This window comes from Carettochelys insculpta, chromosome 5 (assembly GCF_033958435.1).
Source record: "Carettochelys insculpta isolate YL-2023 chromosome 5, ASM3395843v1, whole genome shotgun sequence".
Lineage (NCBI taxonomy): Eukaryota > Metazoa > Chordata > Testudines > Carettochelyidae > Carettochelys > Carettochelys insculpta.
Window position 1 is genome coordinate 99,345,041 of NC_134141.1, and position 16,360 is coordinate 99,361,400.

A 16,360-nucleotide genomic window follows, 5' to 3' on the forward strand; every position below is an offset into this window, starting at 1 on the left:
ACAGCTCCTCCACCTTACCTCCTACCCAGATCCCACACACTGACCCTGCTCCTACACCCTATTTCCTGTCCACTAGCTGTATGCCCCTGCTTGTGGATGCTGATCCTCAACCCTACCCATTGTCATCACTGGTCACTGCTTTCTGGACACAGAGCCCAGGTATTCCATGCAGCATGGCCCCAGCCCTCCCAGCCCTGGAGCCCTTGGTTTCTGGGCAGTGCAGTTCCAGCTGCCCCCAGACCACAAAAGAGCCAGGCAGGTGACACAGACCCAGCCACCCCCAAAGCACTGGTCAGCACTCCCGCCCATGAAGCCCTATCCTAGCCCCCCAGCTGAGCCACGAACTCCAACAGTGGGCACCCAGAGCAGCCCCAGAGGGCACTGTGGGCACCACCGTGCCTTCCCAGATTCCAGGTGCAGGCAGGAGGGTGCCTACAGGTGGAGTGTGGGAGGGGCTTCTTCAGGCAGTTTGTGAAGGCATCTCCTTTCTGTGCCTATGATACTCACCCACCCATGCTGCCTTTGAGGACTGTCTTGGGGTTGGTCCATCACTGTAAGGAGCAGATATGAGGGGAATGGTGACTACCTTGTCCCAGGGAATTCTCGAAGACGCATACACTGGGGCTAGCTAGGCACTTTGAAGAGACCACATCTGAAGACTTGTGTGATGCACAATGCATGTGCATGCTGCCATGTGGCACAGTAGTCACAGGCACATTTGTACCATAGTGAGAGAAGAGGCCATCAATGAGGTCCTTCATCGTTTGGACCCTTTCACACGTCAGGAACACTCTCATGCTGACAGAGTCAATCACTGCTCTGATAAACTCTATCCATTGCACAGGGACTTACATTGATCTTTCCATGTTTACCAACAGACTGGGAGGCCTGCCAAGCCTGCATGTGTCCATCAGTACCTGAGACCTGGAGTGCCCCTTGACTAGCCAGTTTCTGAGATAGTTTTGTGGGGCTGGTGACAGGCCAAAGGAGAGCACTGCAAATCAGTAGTACATTGGGCCCACTATAAAGCAGAGAAATTGCCTGTGGACTTTGAAAATTGAGATAGAAACCATGCATGCTTCAAGTCAAATGGAGCTTACCAGTTCCCCAGATCCAGGGAGAGGGATGACTGAGGCCAGAGAGAGGGAATGCGGAACTTCAGATCTGCCAGATACACATTGAGGTCTCACGTGTTGAGAATGAGTTGTAGGCACCTCTTGGCCTTCAGGATCATAAAGGATCTGGAGTAAAACCCCTGACCTTTGAGGTCTGGGGAACTTCCTATACTGCTCCCAATTGCAGCAGGCTCTGCACCTGCTGTCGCAGCAGGCTTTCATGATGGGAGTCCCAGAAGAGGGAGGGTTTGATGTGGGGGGAAACCAATTTAAGGATATAGCCATGTGCCACAGTGTTGAGGACCCAGCAATCCGATCCTATGGATGCCCATGCTTGGAGAAAGAATGAAAAGCGGTTGGAGCAAGAAGAGGTAGGATCTAGGTTAATGGCTGGAATTTTGCTCTTGGGCGCATCCTCAAAATGGTTGTTTTGGCCTCTACTGCAGGCAGGTGGAATGGCTTGCATGGAGGCACAGCTCTGGTGGCTCTTCCAGCACCTTTATACCTTCACTCTCTTTGGAAAAGGCTCCTGTTTATGCTGACCACACTGCTAGGGGGAGGGTGTGGTTTTAAGCATCTCCTCTGTTGCCCTGGGATGTAAAGGCCAAGGGTCTTAAGCGTGACATGCAAGTCCTTAAAGCTTCACTCTTTATCACCTTTTTTGCCAAACAGAGCCCAGCTCTCAAAAGGAAGGTCTTGGATAAATTGTTGGACTTCTTCTCACAGTCCCATGCACTGAAGCCATGATGCTTGTCTCAGACAGATGGCAGAAGACATGGTCCATGCAGCAGAATCAACCACATCTGAAGCGTGTGCAATGCAGCTCTTGCAACTCTCTGCCCTTTGTCCAGAATAGCCTGAAATTCCTTCCCTGGATCTCCAAGAATAGAATGAGCAAATCTGGCCACAGGCTGCCAGATGTTAAAATTATTCCAGCCCAGGAGGATGTGATGATTTGCCACTCTGAGCTGAGGGCTCACTGATGAATAAATTTTCTTCCCAAAAAGGGCCAGTTTCTTTGCATCCTTGTTTTTGAGAATAACCTCCAGCTGACCTTACCATTCCCACTCATTAACTGCACAGACCACTGAGGAGTTTGGAGCAGTTGGCTGTACAGACACTCGTGTTCACTAGCAGGCACGTAGTACTTGTGCTTTGCCAGCCTGGCTATGGGGGAAGCGACAAGAGAATCTACTGAAGGGCCTTGGCAATCTTTGCTACCCCTTCATGTATCAACACTATAATTCTGGCCAGGGCTGCCAAGCTCAGGACATTGAAGGGGATTCCCAAGGGCTCCTCTAGCTCCTTAGGTACCAACCCTCAACTCGAGGTGGCCCGTTTCAGAAGCTCCTGGTGACCTTTGTTGCTGCCCTGGGGAGCTACCAACAAAGGCCCACAATAGCCTCACCCAAGGATGAGGCTGACAATGCTGGCATGACTGGCACCACTTCAGTGGCTTGATCTGCTGCGAACTCCTGTCTGGTTTGGGTCATATAGAGGTACCAAGCAGGATGGCCATTGTCTTTGGTGGAGAGAAGACTGTAGTGGAAGGTTTGTCCAAAACCATAGGCTCCAGGTTGTGGCCATGCAGTAGCTGTAAGAAGCCCTATGGGGCACAGGTAAGCCATGGTACTGGACACTGGATGTGGGGCCAGCAAGGTGGAAAGTTTGGCACTGTGGAATGAGACCTTGACCTTCCTGCAGGGGTTCCTGGTCAGACTCTGAGGCCCAGGAAGGGAGGTCATAGTCCAAGGATTGGGACCACACTGAGACTGAACAAGTGGCTTAGCCTGAGCTGCGATAGACTCCTGTGGCAGAACCTCAAGATCACCTCACTGTGCTATGCACTGTCCATAACAGTTTGCCTGCCTTGTTGAGGTAAATATCTAAGTTGCCATATGAAATAAAACATGCTCTAGATAGTATTTAGTCTTTGCATGAGTGCAGGGGATTGGAGCGCAGGTGACCTCCTCAGATCCCTTCCAGTCATACAGTTTTATAATTCTTACTTACATCCTCTTTGATGTCACATACTTTAGACAGTACAGTTTATAAAACTGCAGTAATGGGCTAGGGGAAACATTTACAGGGATAACCCTGGAGGTTATTAATCACTAGTGTTCCCTCTACGTTTTTCCACAGGGAGTGGATTAAATTTTGTTATGTGCATCAAGGCATGTGCGGATGTCCACGACAAGTAGAAACACATGCTGCCCACTGTGACGGTTCTGCTCATCAGCTTACAGGAAACGCTGTCTGTCAGCACAATCACAATGATTTGAAAATGGGAGGAGAAAAAAACTTTTATAACTGAACAAGAAGTCAGTAGCCATTGCACCCAAAAAGAACTAGAACCTCTCTGTTAAATGTGTCTTGACCCAATGCAAGAGCTAACATAAGATGATTATAACAAGACTACATTAAACAAGATTATATTTAATTTCTTCCAGAACTTACTTTTTCAGTTGATGACCCAACCCAAATCTTTCCTTAGTAGAGATCTGAAATACATCCACGGTAGGCACTGCAGAAAATGAGACACTGGTGATATGTACATGGAAACATGAATTGCCATGCAAAACTAGACTACCACAGATACCCACTTGTTCTATTAGTGATTGACGTTTATGGAGAATATTCTCTTCTAATATATATCTTGGGAAACACCACGGAAACAAGGGTGAAGGTGGTACTGTTGCCTGAGCTAGTGTGAGCACATGTTTGGAACCAGCCTGCCAAGCTCCTCTGTATCACTTGAGAATATTGGCCCATCCTACGTAGCAATTAATCTCCAGCCTTGACCATTTAATGTCCAAGTAAACTGTCCCTGTCTTTTAAACCTTTTGCAGGGAGTATTACTCTACATCACATTCAAAATACACACTGATTAAATTACTCATTTAATCTTTTTGGTAGAGAAATGGAGGTTCCATTATTTGCCTTTCTTATATACTGTTTACCAGTCTTTAAAAGCCCTTTGAGACTGAGCCAAATTCTGTCCCGTCTCTATCATTCAGAATGTAAAGAAAACCTATCAATTTAATTTATCTCTAGGCTTTGTTTTCTCAAGGTATTTTAGTAAAAGATCATCAGTGCTTGTCAGCTGACTGTGTCATGTACGAATCCCAACTGCCAATGATTGTGCTGAACTTTCATCAAGAAAGCTCAAACGTTGTTGTTTACGTGATCGGCTACAGACTTTTTCATACAATTCCCAACATCAGTATACCCATATTTATTAGCTCAGATGAATGAAAACATAAGATATGGAGGCTGGAAACAAGTTTCCAATTCTGGTATTACCAAAATCCTTTTGTAACATTTACTATATAGAAGTGACAGATGGCACCCAGTACTCATTGAACAAATCTCAATGCTTTGAGGCAGGATAATAACCAGCATATATTACAAGCACTGATGTGATCCAAACCAGTGCATTTTATTGTCGTAAGACAAGAAAAGAAAGAAAAAGAAAAGGAAAAGGAAAAGAACTGCACTGAAAAAAGAGACCCCAAAGATTTGGGTCAGTATTTTGAAGGTAACTTATATCATAATGAAATCATGATTTTTAAGCACTTATTAGTCTGATCATTATTTTTAACAAGGCAATAAAAATGCCAGTTCCAATTTGAAATGCCACTAGTTGCCAGGTGCTTTTTAGAATCATTGTTTCATTTGTAAATAATTTAAAACATATCTCCCACCTCCCTCCAATTTTCTTTTTTTCAAACAAATATCTGTTGATTTTAAAACCATTTTGTGCAGTGGTATTATTCAAATGCTGTTTAATCTTTCTGAGATAAACCGTAGTTGGATTTTCAAAAGTGATAGATAATTTGATTATTAATAAAACATTTTGGATTTATAAATTCTAAAGTATAACTAAATCTCTTATTTCAGGGCAAATGTGATTGCCTGAGTTCCTGAAGGGCTTAAGAAGCCTTTTTCACACAATTCACATGGGATGTACTGCATTTCAGAATTGCCAAGGTGCACTTCATTTTCATTTTAAACATCCAGGTAATGGACAGTGCCAGAAGTGGAGTCCACTTTCAAGCCAGAGTATGGAAACACCACCATCACCCAGGTATGATAGATAAGTGGTATAATTTAGTACGGAAAATCCATTGCTTTCATTATTAATATTGTTTCTAGTACTCAGCATAGCAGAGATTAATTAATGAAAAATACCTGTTATTTTCCATAAACTCTACTATACTGAATGGGTGAGACTACACTTGCATTCCTCTTTTGAAAGAGGTATGCAAATCAGGCAAATTGAAAATGCAAATGAAGTATAAATTTGCATATCTGGCACCTCATTTGCATATTCTATTTTCAAAAGAGTTTCTTTTGAAAGAAGAAAGCCAGTGTAGATGCTGCTCTTTTGAAAGTAAGCCCATCTTTAAAAGAATCCTTCTTCCCATTAAATAAAGGGAACAAGTATTCTTTCAAAGACAGGTTTACTTTCGAAAGAGCAGCATCTACAGTGGCTTTCTTCTTTTGAAGGATGTGCTTTCGAAATTAGAATATGCAAATGAGGTACCAGATATACAAATTTATACCTCATTTGCATTTTCAATTTATCTCATTTGCATGCCTCTTTCAAAAGAGGAATGCAAGTGTAGACGCACCCAATGGCTACGTCTACACTACAAGCATCTGTCAATAGAAGTTACTGTGGACACGGAAATCTCAACAGAACCTCTGTCAATAGATTGAATCGACACACAACTTGTTCTGTCGACAGAACTGCTACCCTGCACTGCCCTCTGGTGCCAGGAAGCGGAATGGCAGTTCTGCAAACAGGGCTGCCAGGCAACCCGAAGCCCTCTCTGTTGACAGAAGTGTCTAAGGCTGCGTCTACACTACAGTTCTGTTTCGAAAGAACGTCTTTTGAAACAGAGCATTGAAAGATGGTCTTTCAAAACGAAGCATCCACACACACCAGCGGGGAACGAAGGTTTGGTCCATTCTTTCGAAAGGCCTCCAGCACAATTTCGAACGAGAGAGTCCACACATGCCACACACAGGGCACGCTTTTGAAAGAGCAGGGCAGGCAGCACCACAGGCAGGGTTGCATGGCGGACAAGCCCTTCCACGGCGGACGAGCCACTGCCCGCTGTCCCCTTAAAGGGCCTCTCCGCCGTATCTCAGCCTGCAGACTCTGAGGGCCAGCAACCTTGTCCCCAGGCAGCACGAGAGCGAGAGAGAGAGAGAGAGCAAGAGAGACAGAGACATCGGAGGTGGTATCCCGGTCCCCCATGGACCCCGAGCAGCACCCCCCTTCCATCGCAGAAGTGGCCAGCGCCCTGGCCGCGATCCTGGCTGCCGTGCTGCAGCAGCTCCAGGTGGCCACCATAATAGCCACCCTCCTGGACGTCATCCTCAGGGTGCGACGTCCCCAGCCAGTCCCCCGGGTCATCCGCCACCTGTGGAGCTTCCCCACAAGCAGCGACTGGTGGGACCGGCTGGTGCTGGAGGACTGGGGCGACGACTGGTGGCTACAGAACTTAAGGATGACTAAGAGGACATTCCTGGAGCTGTGCCCCTGGTTCACCCCAGTCCTCCAGCACCGGGCCACACACCTGAGGCCAGCACTCCCGCTGCACAAAAGGGTGGCCATCACCCTATGGAAGATGGCCACCCTGCACAGTCACTGATCCATTGGCCACCAGTTCAGGGTGGGCAAAGCCACCGTTGGGGCCGTCCTCATCAAGGTAAGCCATGTCCAGCTCGCACTTAGACTGCATGCGGGGGGCAGCCCCCCTATGCCCTGCAGGTCATTCAGGTGATCAACAAGGTGCTCCTAAGGCAGCTGCTTTGCATTGGGGACCTGGACGATGCCATCCAGGAATTCCAGGAGCTGGGCTTCTCCAACTGCTTTGGAACCCTGGATGGGGCCCACATCGCAATCCGGGCCCTGGAGCACAGCTGTGGGGCCTACGTGAATCGCAAGGGCTACCACTCAGTGGTCCTGCAGGTCCTCGTCGATGCCAACGGCCAGTTTGAGGACATCTACATGGGCTGGGCTGGCTGTACCCATGACGCAAGGCTCTTCAGGAACTCAGGGCTGGGACACCGTATGGCCGAGGGGACCTTCATCCCCTGGCAGGAGCTCCTCATTGGGGACACAACAATGCCTCCCTGTATTGTGGCAGACGCATGATGCGGCCATACACTGGGCATGCCCAGAAGAGCCAGGACCTTTTTAATGAGCAGCTGAACCGCGCCGGGAACACTGTCAAGCCGGCATTTGGCCACCTCAACGGATGTTTTAGATGCCTCTATACCAGGCTGGAGGTGGGCCTCCCCAGCGTTCTGGCGGTGGTCAGGGCCTGCTGCACCCTCCATAACCTGGTAGAGGCGAAACACGAGCCCTATATGCAGAGGTGGGCCGCCGAGGCAGGGCACAGGTACGAACAGCCCCCTGCCACCCTATGCCACCAGGCCCAGCAGGACAGGGTGCATGTGAGGGAGGCCTTGTGCCAGACCTTGAGCAGGGGCCATGGCAACCCCCCTCACTCTGCACACTCCCCCCACCACCCGCACCCTGCACACACACGCACACCCACCAGCACACATGCATGGGCGACACAGGGTAAACATATAACTTCACTGTTTATATGAAAAAAATGTGCCCCTCATTATCTGAGGGGAGCTATATACACGTGTGGGGGGAAGGTGAATGGGGAGAACTATTTACATGGGAGGGGGGAGAGCGAACGACCAGAACTATTTACATGGGGAATGGGGAGGACGAAAGGGGAGAGCTATTTACATGGGGGGGAGGGTGAACAGGGAGGCGGGATGGGGGGGCCTCACTCCTCCACAGCGCTCGATGGCCGGAAGCCCTGCCGCCCGCACCCGCCCCTTTCTCCCCATGTCCGGGGGCCCCGCCGGGGCCAGGCTGGGGCCAGTGGCACAGAGGGGTAGGGGTGTGGCTCGGGCGCAGTCCCCTCACCTGTGCCGGGCTCGGCATGGGGAGAAGAGCAGCTGGGGGCTCGGCCTCCATGTGGCCAGCCTGGGCCAGCAGGGTGTAGGCCAAACAGATGAGGCTGGCCAGGGGAGGTGGGGAGGGAGCAGGGCCTCCAGGTTAGCCTCCTCAGGGGGGCCACTGTGGGGGAGGCAGGGGGACATGGGACTGGGGCAGGGGTCGGAGATCGCTGGGAGGGAGGGGAGGGGATGCACAGGCAAGGAGGTTGTGGGGGACGGTGGGGGGGGCGACAGGGGTTATGGGTGCGGGAGTGACCCACAATGGAATGGCAGCAGGGGCTAGGTGGCCGACCACGGCCTGGGTGAAGGCATCCAAGTGGGACGCCACCCAGTCCCATGCCTGCCGCTCCATGGCAAGCCACTCCTACACGATGCCCGTCAACTCCCTGAGGGCGCCCATGTGGGCCGTGTCCCCTGCCTCCTCCTCCCCGGCCTGGTGGCACTGGCAGAGGGACCGGTGATGGCCCTGCGCTGTCCCAGATGGAGGCCTGGGCCGTTCCCCCTCGCCCTCCATCATTGGGCTGCCTGGGCCTGTTGCAGGGCTGGTCTGGCTGCTGGCTGCTGGAGCTGTGGAGATAAAAGGGTAGAGGAACAGGCCATTAGTCCTGGTGAGGGACTTCCTGAACCTTCCCCATCCCTCCCACCCGATCCCGGCGGTCCTGCAGGGACCACTTCCGGGGTTCTCCATCTGGGTTGTGGGAGCACTGGCTCTCCTCTGCTTCCCTCAGTCCCTCCACGGCCTGGCAGCCCGTGGTACCACTCTGGCCCGCATGGTGCTGGGTGCCACACATCAGCCCTGTGAGGCCGGGAAGGTGGGGCCGTCTGGCGTGCCTGTGCCCTGGGGCTGATGTCTCTGTGGGTGGGCTGCATCCACCCTGGGCGGGACTGCGTGCTCCCTTCCCTGGCCTTGCAGCCATCAGCATGCACGGTACATACCTGTGGGTCCCTCCAGGAACTGGGGTGAGGCATAGTTGGAGGGGGCCTGACTGAATGGGCCCAAGGGTACATCGATGACAAGGGCCCCCTCGCTCAAGCCCTCGTCATTGCTGGTGTCCTGTATCCATCAGGGCACCTGCAAGTGGCGGGTGGTCTGGGCTGGTCCTCCCCTTTGGTCCCCATCCCCATCTCCTCCAGCTAGGTCGGGGAGTTGGTGGTGTCCAGGTACACAACTGGGCTCAAGGAGCAGGTCAAGTTCTTGGAAGTAGGGGCAGCTGGTGAGCGCTGCCCCGACCGCCCGGCTGCGTCCCGAGCCCAGCAGTACGCCTGCCAGAGCTCCTTGACTTTGTACCTCACCTGGTCCGGGTAGGGTGACCCCGGCTGGTGAGGCCCTTGGCCAGGTGCTCAAATGCCACAGCATTCTGGCGCCAGACTCCCGTCTGCTGCAGGACCTTCTCATCTTCCCACAGGACAAGGAGGTCCTGCAGCTCGGCCAGGAGGGGGCCTGACATTTGGGGGGCTGGCTCCCCTCCTGGGAGGACTCCCCCCCAGTCCCTGGATGGCCCCTGGGGTAGGCGGGAGTCCTGGCTGCTGGCCATGGTGCCAGAGGTGCTGCGGCTTCCCCTGGGGCGTTGTGGCTGGGAGCTTTGTGACTGGCAGTGTGGGCTCCCTGCTGCCTGCACGCTCTCAACTTCCTGCCTGAGGGCTTCTGGGAGCCTGCATGCTGAAAGGCGGCTGGACGCTGGAGACATAGAGCTCCACTTGTGCTGTGAGCGGCACCACCGCCAGCCAGCTGATCGCAGCCATGGAGGACCCGCTCTTTCAAAAGAGCGGGCTGCGGAGAGTCTACACTTGCACTCTTTCAAAAGAGGGTGCTTTTCCCATCCTGGGAGCGGGGGACTGACTTGAAAAGAACAGGGGAGTTCTTTTGAAGTTAATTTCGAAAGAGTGCCATGTCAGTGTAGACGCTCCGTGGCTTCTTTCGAAAAAACTCGGTCTTCCGATCCTAATTTCAAGCGTATTTGTTAATGTAGACACACCCTAAGTGTCTACACTGCACTTTTGTCGACAGTACTCTGTACAGAGATTGTTATGCCTCAAATTTTTGAGGGATAATACTGTCGAGGCAAATGCAGAATTCCTCAAGCCTCTGTCAACAGCGACACTCCCTTCTGTCGACAACACTCTCTAGTGTAGAGCCAGAAATGAGTTTTGTTTTGACAATTAAAGTTTGTCAAAATAATATGAAACTGAAACCAGGATCTCATCACACCACGTGTTGGGCAACCTTCCAAATATACATACGTTTATTTTTTCATATATCCCCAAAACAGGATCATAGAGGTACGCTATTGATATGAAATATTCTGCACCGCTTATAAAAATGGAAAAGAGCATAAAGGTAGTTATATGGATAGGTACTAAATAAGAACAGAAGTTTCAAAACACTTGTATTCAAAACACTTCTGAAATAGCAGCCAGACATATTTTGTCTCCCCTTGAGCATATAGGACATCTGTTTCTTCCATCAGTGAATGGTAGACAAAAAAAGGAAAGAAATACATACCATAAGGTAATAACAAGTTATTATTCAGAACAGTGTTTCATGTGGAAAGGTTCAAGGGAGAGAGAGAGAGTTCTGTCATATATTAATGTGAGATTGATCTTATTGTTCTTTTTCACTGAAAATCACTGGCAAAAATAGCAACTGCACTATACTCATAAGATCAATGATGGTAAAGCACTGGTTTCTCCTCTTGGTCCTGCAATCGATTAAATACAGGCTCAAGGGTGTTTCTACACAAAATTACATGTAGAATTGGGACTATAATTCCTGTTTTAACCTTGCCAAGAGTGCAGAAGTTTTATTGTCACTTATGATCTTGCTAGAACATATCCAGCTGGATAAGGATTTACAATGTTCACCCTCCGTTGCTGAGTGTATTAGAATTTTGATTTCGTGTTGGACTTGGCTAACACAATAATGAATGTTAGCATAAAGTTAACTATAGCCATTTGTAATAAACACATACACATCCACAGAAACATATTTACATGGTAAGATGTTGTAAAACAAGACTGAGTCAAGCACACAAAGATTTGGATACAATTAACAGAATACAGATTGTAGAAAGTAGTTACAGGTAATATACTGTTTAAGAAATGGCTTTGGGGGGTTACTTTTTACCAGATAAACAATGACTGAGAAAATATCTCCACTGTTCAAGGTCAGACTTTTCCTAAAGATTTAGGTCTGAATTGAGAGTGAGGACTCGAAGCTAAAGTGGATGTGACTAGCAGCGCACATAAAAGTGCTGTATTGTAAACTCCTCTGTGTAGATACTGTGCGCATGAACGTGAAGGTTCCAAGTCTGCCCTATTGTAATCCTCTTCAAAGAGGTGAGAACCCAAGACCTTCTCATTCACATCCACAGCTTCCACAAAGGCGTGTCATACCTTAGCACTTTTATGCATACTGCTATCACTCTTTTAGTCCAAACTGGGATGTATATATCCCCTTGGGACCGATTGTCCAAACACTTATGAAAGGGATTAACAACAGGACCACTCAAAACAGTAGCGTTAAACCTGTACAGATATGTTTTCAGGATGGGGGCATTAGCAATGAACATGTATATCAACTACCCTATACATAGTTTACAACTAAGACAGAATACACAGCACAGGGAAAATGCGAATGGGACTAACCTGGACCATTTAAGTACTGTGTAAGTGAACAGTGCAATCGCACTATTATAGGCTCTGTGCGGATCACATCCCAAGCCACAGCAATCTCTTCCTGATTCCAGAGAAACAAAACCAAAACCAAAACAACAACAAAATTAACCATCATCAGGAACTGTTTACATTTTGTCAATCAACCCCTGTGCTGCCAAAACATACAACGGAATGTACTCATCAAAGCTATTGTTTTCATATGTTTGCCCACTTCTGGGCTTTGCTCCATCTACTAGGAAATAACTAGCTCAAGGGGAAAGCAAAAAGAGTGAAGGGTGTGGAAAATACAACTGATCCCTCAGTAGTTGGCTAGAAGAAGCCACACAGCATATTTCCCCTTGCCCTGAGACTAAAGAATTCCCCTCACAGGAGAGTCAGGTATTAATAAACATTCAAAAATAGACGGAATAATCCTGTGTACCACCTTTACCTGGGCAAATGATTCTTCCCAGGAGCATGAACTCTTGTAGAGGGAGGAGATTTCACAGATGTGATCGTAAAGTGAGAAAACAATGGCAAAAACCCCTGTGTTTCCAGGGAAAATGAGAGACTGGACAGCACAGTTATCCAGATCCTTTGCCACTCAAATTTTTCTGTGGTAGGGAGTATTGATGGCAGGCTATGTAATGTGAAATTAGCCTATGTTGTCTCTCCTCTGGGTCCCATAAAGTTAAGACCCTATTGTAGCAAGCTAGAAGGAATCACTGTGATCCTGTAGCTTTCCCTCCTTCTGTATTGACAAGGCAATGATATAGAAAAGTAGCAAATAAATACCTAACAAATCCTAGTGATGAGTTGGCAGATTGACAAGAAAATGTTTCCACTGAGCAATGATGAGTAACAATCAATAATGTGACAGGAGCTTGTAAAGATCAAAAATCCAGTGAGAGAAAATCTCTGATAAAACTTCAGATAGGACAGAATTAAATGGGTACTAATGTTTATTATATAATTACATAATTAGGTTACTTACATCAAGAAAGCTAACATCAATATGCAGATCAATGTCTACATCATCAATGGCTCCATATTCCCTGAAAATAAAGAATTATATTACTTTCCAGCTATTGTTCAGCCTAAAACCACCTCTAAGAAGAAAAATCTTATTAAGAATAAAATCAGCAACGGATAAACAAGTTCATATTTAACTACATTAGGACAACTTTTCCACGGTGGGTGTCTTTTTGCTATACTGAAGGGATCAACTATCAGCTTCTGCAAATAATATCCCAAGCCTTCAATAATACAGCCAATTGCATTTGAGAGACTGCACAGCTACAAGGAATTGTACTGGGATGCTTTGTAATGGACAACATTGGTGAAATGACAGCTATTTACCTCTAGGTCACTGGTTCACATTTAGTTTATAGCGATCAAAAGTCGTTAACACCTGAGGACCACAATGACATGACAGCCTGGGTATAATGAAGTGTTTAAATCATTCAATTTCTCAGTGAACAATGTACCACTCTGGCACAAACAGCATCATAACTGGTAAATACTGAGCAGGAAGAGAAACGGAACTATCATTCACTCTTAAATGCTTGGATTTGTTCCCCATACAATAGGTAAGCCAGATAAGGGCTTTTCTTCTGGTGGAATGCCATGAAATGCCACCTTTTTTGCTGGCACCAGTGCCACCATTTTTAAAGTGCTCCAAGCCATGTGTGTGGCTCTTTTGGGAGCCAGTATGCAGCAGGGGGCTCCTGCTGCTGCTGCTGGTTTTGGCTCCGCTCGCTTCCGGCTCCCAGCACCCAGGTAAGCTGAAGCATGGACTCGGCGTAATTGGTTAAGCAGGGCTGTTTAACCAATTCAGTAAGTCTTTGCTTCAGCACAGCAGGGCAGGGTGAGCTGCCCTGCTGTTTTTCGTGGGGGAGCTGGCTCAGCCGCTATAAAAAGCAAACAGCTGGCAAGGAACCACATGGAGCTCCTTCTTGCAAAGGTGAGTCAGTGTTGGGGAGGGTGGGGTAAGGATGAGGGGGCTGGGGGTGTCTGGCTCTTGGGAAGGGAAAGGGGATGGGGTTAGAATGGGGGGCTGGGGTAAGTGGAGGGGCTGGGGGTGCCTGGATCTGGGAGAGGGGGCTGGGGTAAGAGTGGTGGAACTCAGGCGCCTGGTTCCGGGGGACTGGAGGGGGATGGGGCTAAAGTGGGGGGCTGAGGGTGCCTGGCTCTAGGATATGGGGGAGGGCATTGTCCATCATAAGCATTCTGAATATCTGGTAACCCTAGAATGGCCTGGCCTCCCACGTGGCTGCTGGGGACACCCAGGGCAGGGGGAGCGAGATGCACCCAGAGCCACCCAGTGCAGCTCCAGGGCAGCCATGGCCGAAGCCTCTGTGCACTTTGCAGGTAGCCTCATTTAAGTGACAGCTAGTGGCCTGTTCCCCCAGGGAATGCAGGGAGGGAAGTAAATGCACTCTGCTGGCCACCAGTGGGCCAGGAGCCCTGCAGTCAGCTGCCAGCATGCCCACCCACCCTCTGCCCTTCCCCACTTCCTGAGCAGCCACGGCGTATCCTCCTGTGAGCAGCCACTAGGACCACAGCCCCACTGAGATGGGAGAGACAGAGGCATGATGGATCCACCACACACAGCCTCTCCACCCCCAAGACATCAAAGGCACTGATAACATGAAGAACATTTGAAAAACCTTATGATCTGCTACCACTGTGAGTTTTATATATTTTTGGCCTCCAATGCCAGTGTTGTAGGGGCAAAATAGTCATTACACACGTTAGGAGGTTTTACTTGTCAGTGTGGGATGTATGTTTCCACTGGATCTCTTTCCATCAAAAAAGTGTTTTAAGACCATTATTTTTGAACTATTTTCATTAAACTTGAACATCCTAACCCTATGAGTAACCATCAGACTTGAGTTCTAGTGGTTTGGGGCTGCAGGGGGTGGGTTAAGACTGGGAGCAGGGGGTTGGGTTGGGGCTTGAGTTCCACCACCCTTTTTTTCTAGAAAAAAAGCACTGCCTATAGAAACAGTCACGGATCTTTGTATAAGGCTCCTTGTAATGGAAAGTCTGTGCAACCCATGCCGTTTCCCAAAGCTCCTAGTAGCTGGGAACAGCAAACTCTGGCCAATGAGAGCTGCAAGCAGACATACCTGCAAACACGCAGGTAAATAAAGCATCTGGAGGTCTACCCAGGGACTAACCTTGGTGAAATGTGTCTGGCCCATGGCTGCTCACTGCCCACCCTGGTCTAATTCATTTCCATATACCTGCGGTTTGTGTGCTTGTCAAATTTCAAATATTATCCTCAACAGTCTAGAGGCAAGTTTCAATGAAGTAGACTGAACAGGTGAGAGTAATTTGTTAGTTTCATTTCACGGAGGGTCATAGATTACCATCTGGATTTTTACATGCTAAAAAGAGGAAGAACTTTGTAAAGACACAAAAGACATTAAGAGCCTTACAAATGTACCTAACAGCTTCCGAGTGATCTCTGCATTTAGAGGCTTTTGAAAATCCTTACCCTAAAGCCAAACAGATCCTTTGTGGCACTAATATACTGAAGAGGAATTCAAAAAATGTAGCCAGAGGCTGGAGTGTGTGTGTGTGTGTGTGTGAGAGGGAGAAACTCTGTGTGTGTGTGTGTGTGTGTGTGTGTGTGAGAGAGAGAGAGAGAGAGAGAGAGAGAGAGAGAGGGAAACTCTAAGGACTACTTGAAGAAGTTCTAATATAAAACAAACTGTGGTGCTTAGAAAAATGAAAAAAAAATGAAGATGTTATGAAATCCCCCATCCAAAACCACACACACACACACACACACACACACACACACACACACACACACACACACACACACACACAACAAACCCTGAGGGTCTGCCTAGTTAAATAAATTGCTAAAGAATTACTGAACTTTCAAGACTGCCCTGAAATGCTATCAAAGTCAGTGTTAGTTTGTGTTATCTAACACATGAAGTTAGTTCTGGACACCCCGGCTGCGTCTACACGTGCACGCTACTTCGAAGTAGCGGCAGTAACTTCGAAATAGCGCCCGTCACGTCTACACGTGTTGGGCGCTATTTCGAAGTTGAAATCGACGTTAGGCGGCGAGACGTCGAAGTCGCTAACCCCATGAGGGGATGGGAATAGCGCCCTACTTCGACGTTCAACATCGAAGTAGGGACGTGTAGACGCTCCGCGTCCCGCAACATCGAAATAGCGGGGTCCTCCATGGCGGCCATCAGCTGGGGGGTTGAGAGATACTCTCTCTCCAGCCCTTGCGGGGCTCTGTGGTCACCGTGGGCAGCAGCCCTTAGCCCAGGGCTTCTGGCTGCTGCTGCTGCAGCTGGGGGTCCGTGCTGCATATACAGGGTCTGCAACTAGTTGTTGGCTCTGTGTATCTTGCACTGTTTAATGAAAGTGTGTCTGGGAGGGGCCCTTTAAGGGAGCGACTTGCTGTTGAGTCCGCCCCGTGACCCTGTCTGCAGCTGTGCCTGGCTCCCTTATTTCGATGTGTGCTACTTTGGCGTGTAGACGTTCCCTCGCTGTGCCTATTTCGATGTTGGGCTGAGCAACGTCGAAGTTGAACATCGACGTTGCCAGCCCTGGAGGACGTG

At 48.9% G+C, this 16,360-nt stretch overlaps 1 protein-coding gene across 2 annotated transcripts in view; it reads right to left on the bottom strand.

Annotated features, from left to right (window-relative positions):
• The window catches only part of PARP8 (poly(ADP-ribose) polymerase family member 8), a 151,129-nt gene that overhangs the window by 52,822 nt on the left and 81,947 nt on the right, over nt 1–16,360 (bottom strand). For both annotated transcript variants that reach the window (XM_074994296.1, XM_074994295.1), the window contains exons 8-10: nt 12,760–12,820; nt 11,757–11,847; nt 3,573–3,639 (exon numbers count right to left, since the gene is read on the bottom strand). In XM_074994296.1, the coding sequence (XP_074850397.1) occupies nt 3,573–3,639; nt 11,757–11,847; nt 12,760–12,820 (219 nt within the window). The remainder of the gene's footprint in view (nt 1–3,572; nt 3,640–11,756; nt 11,848–12,759; nt 12,821–16,360) is intronic.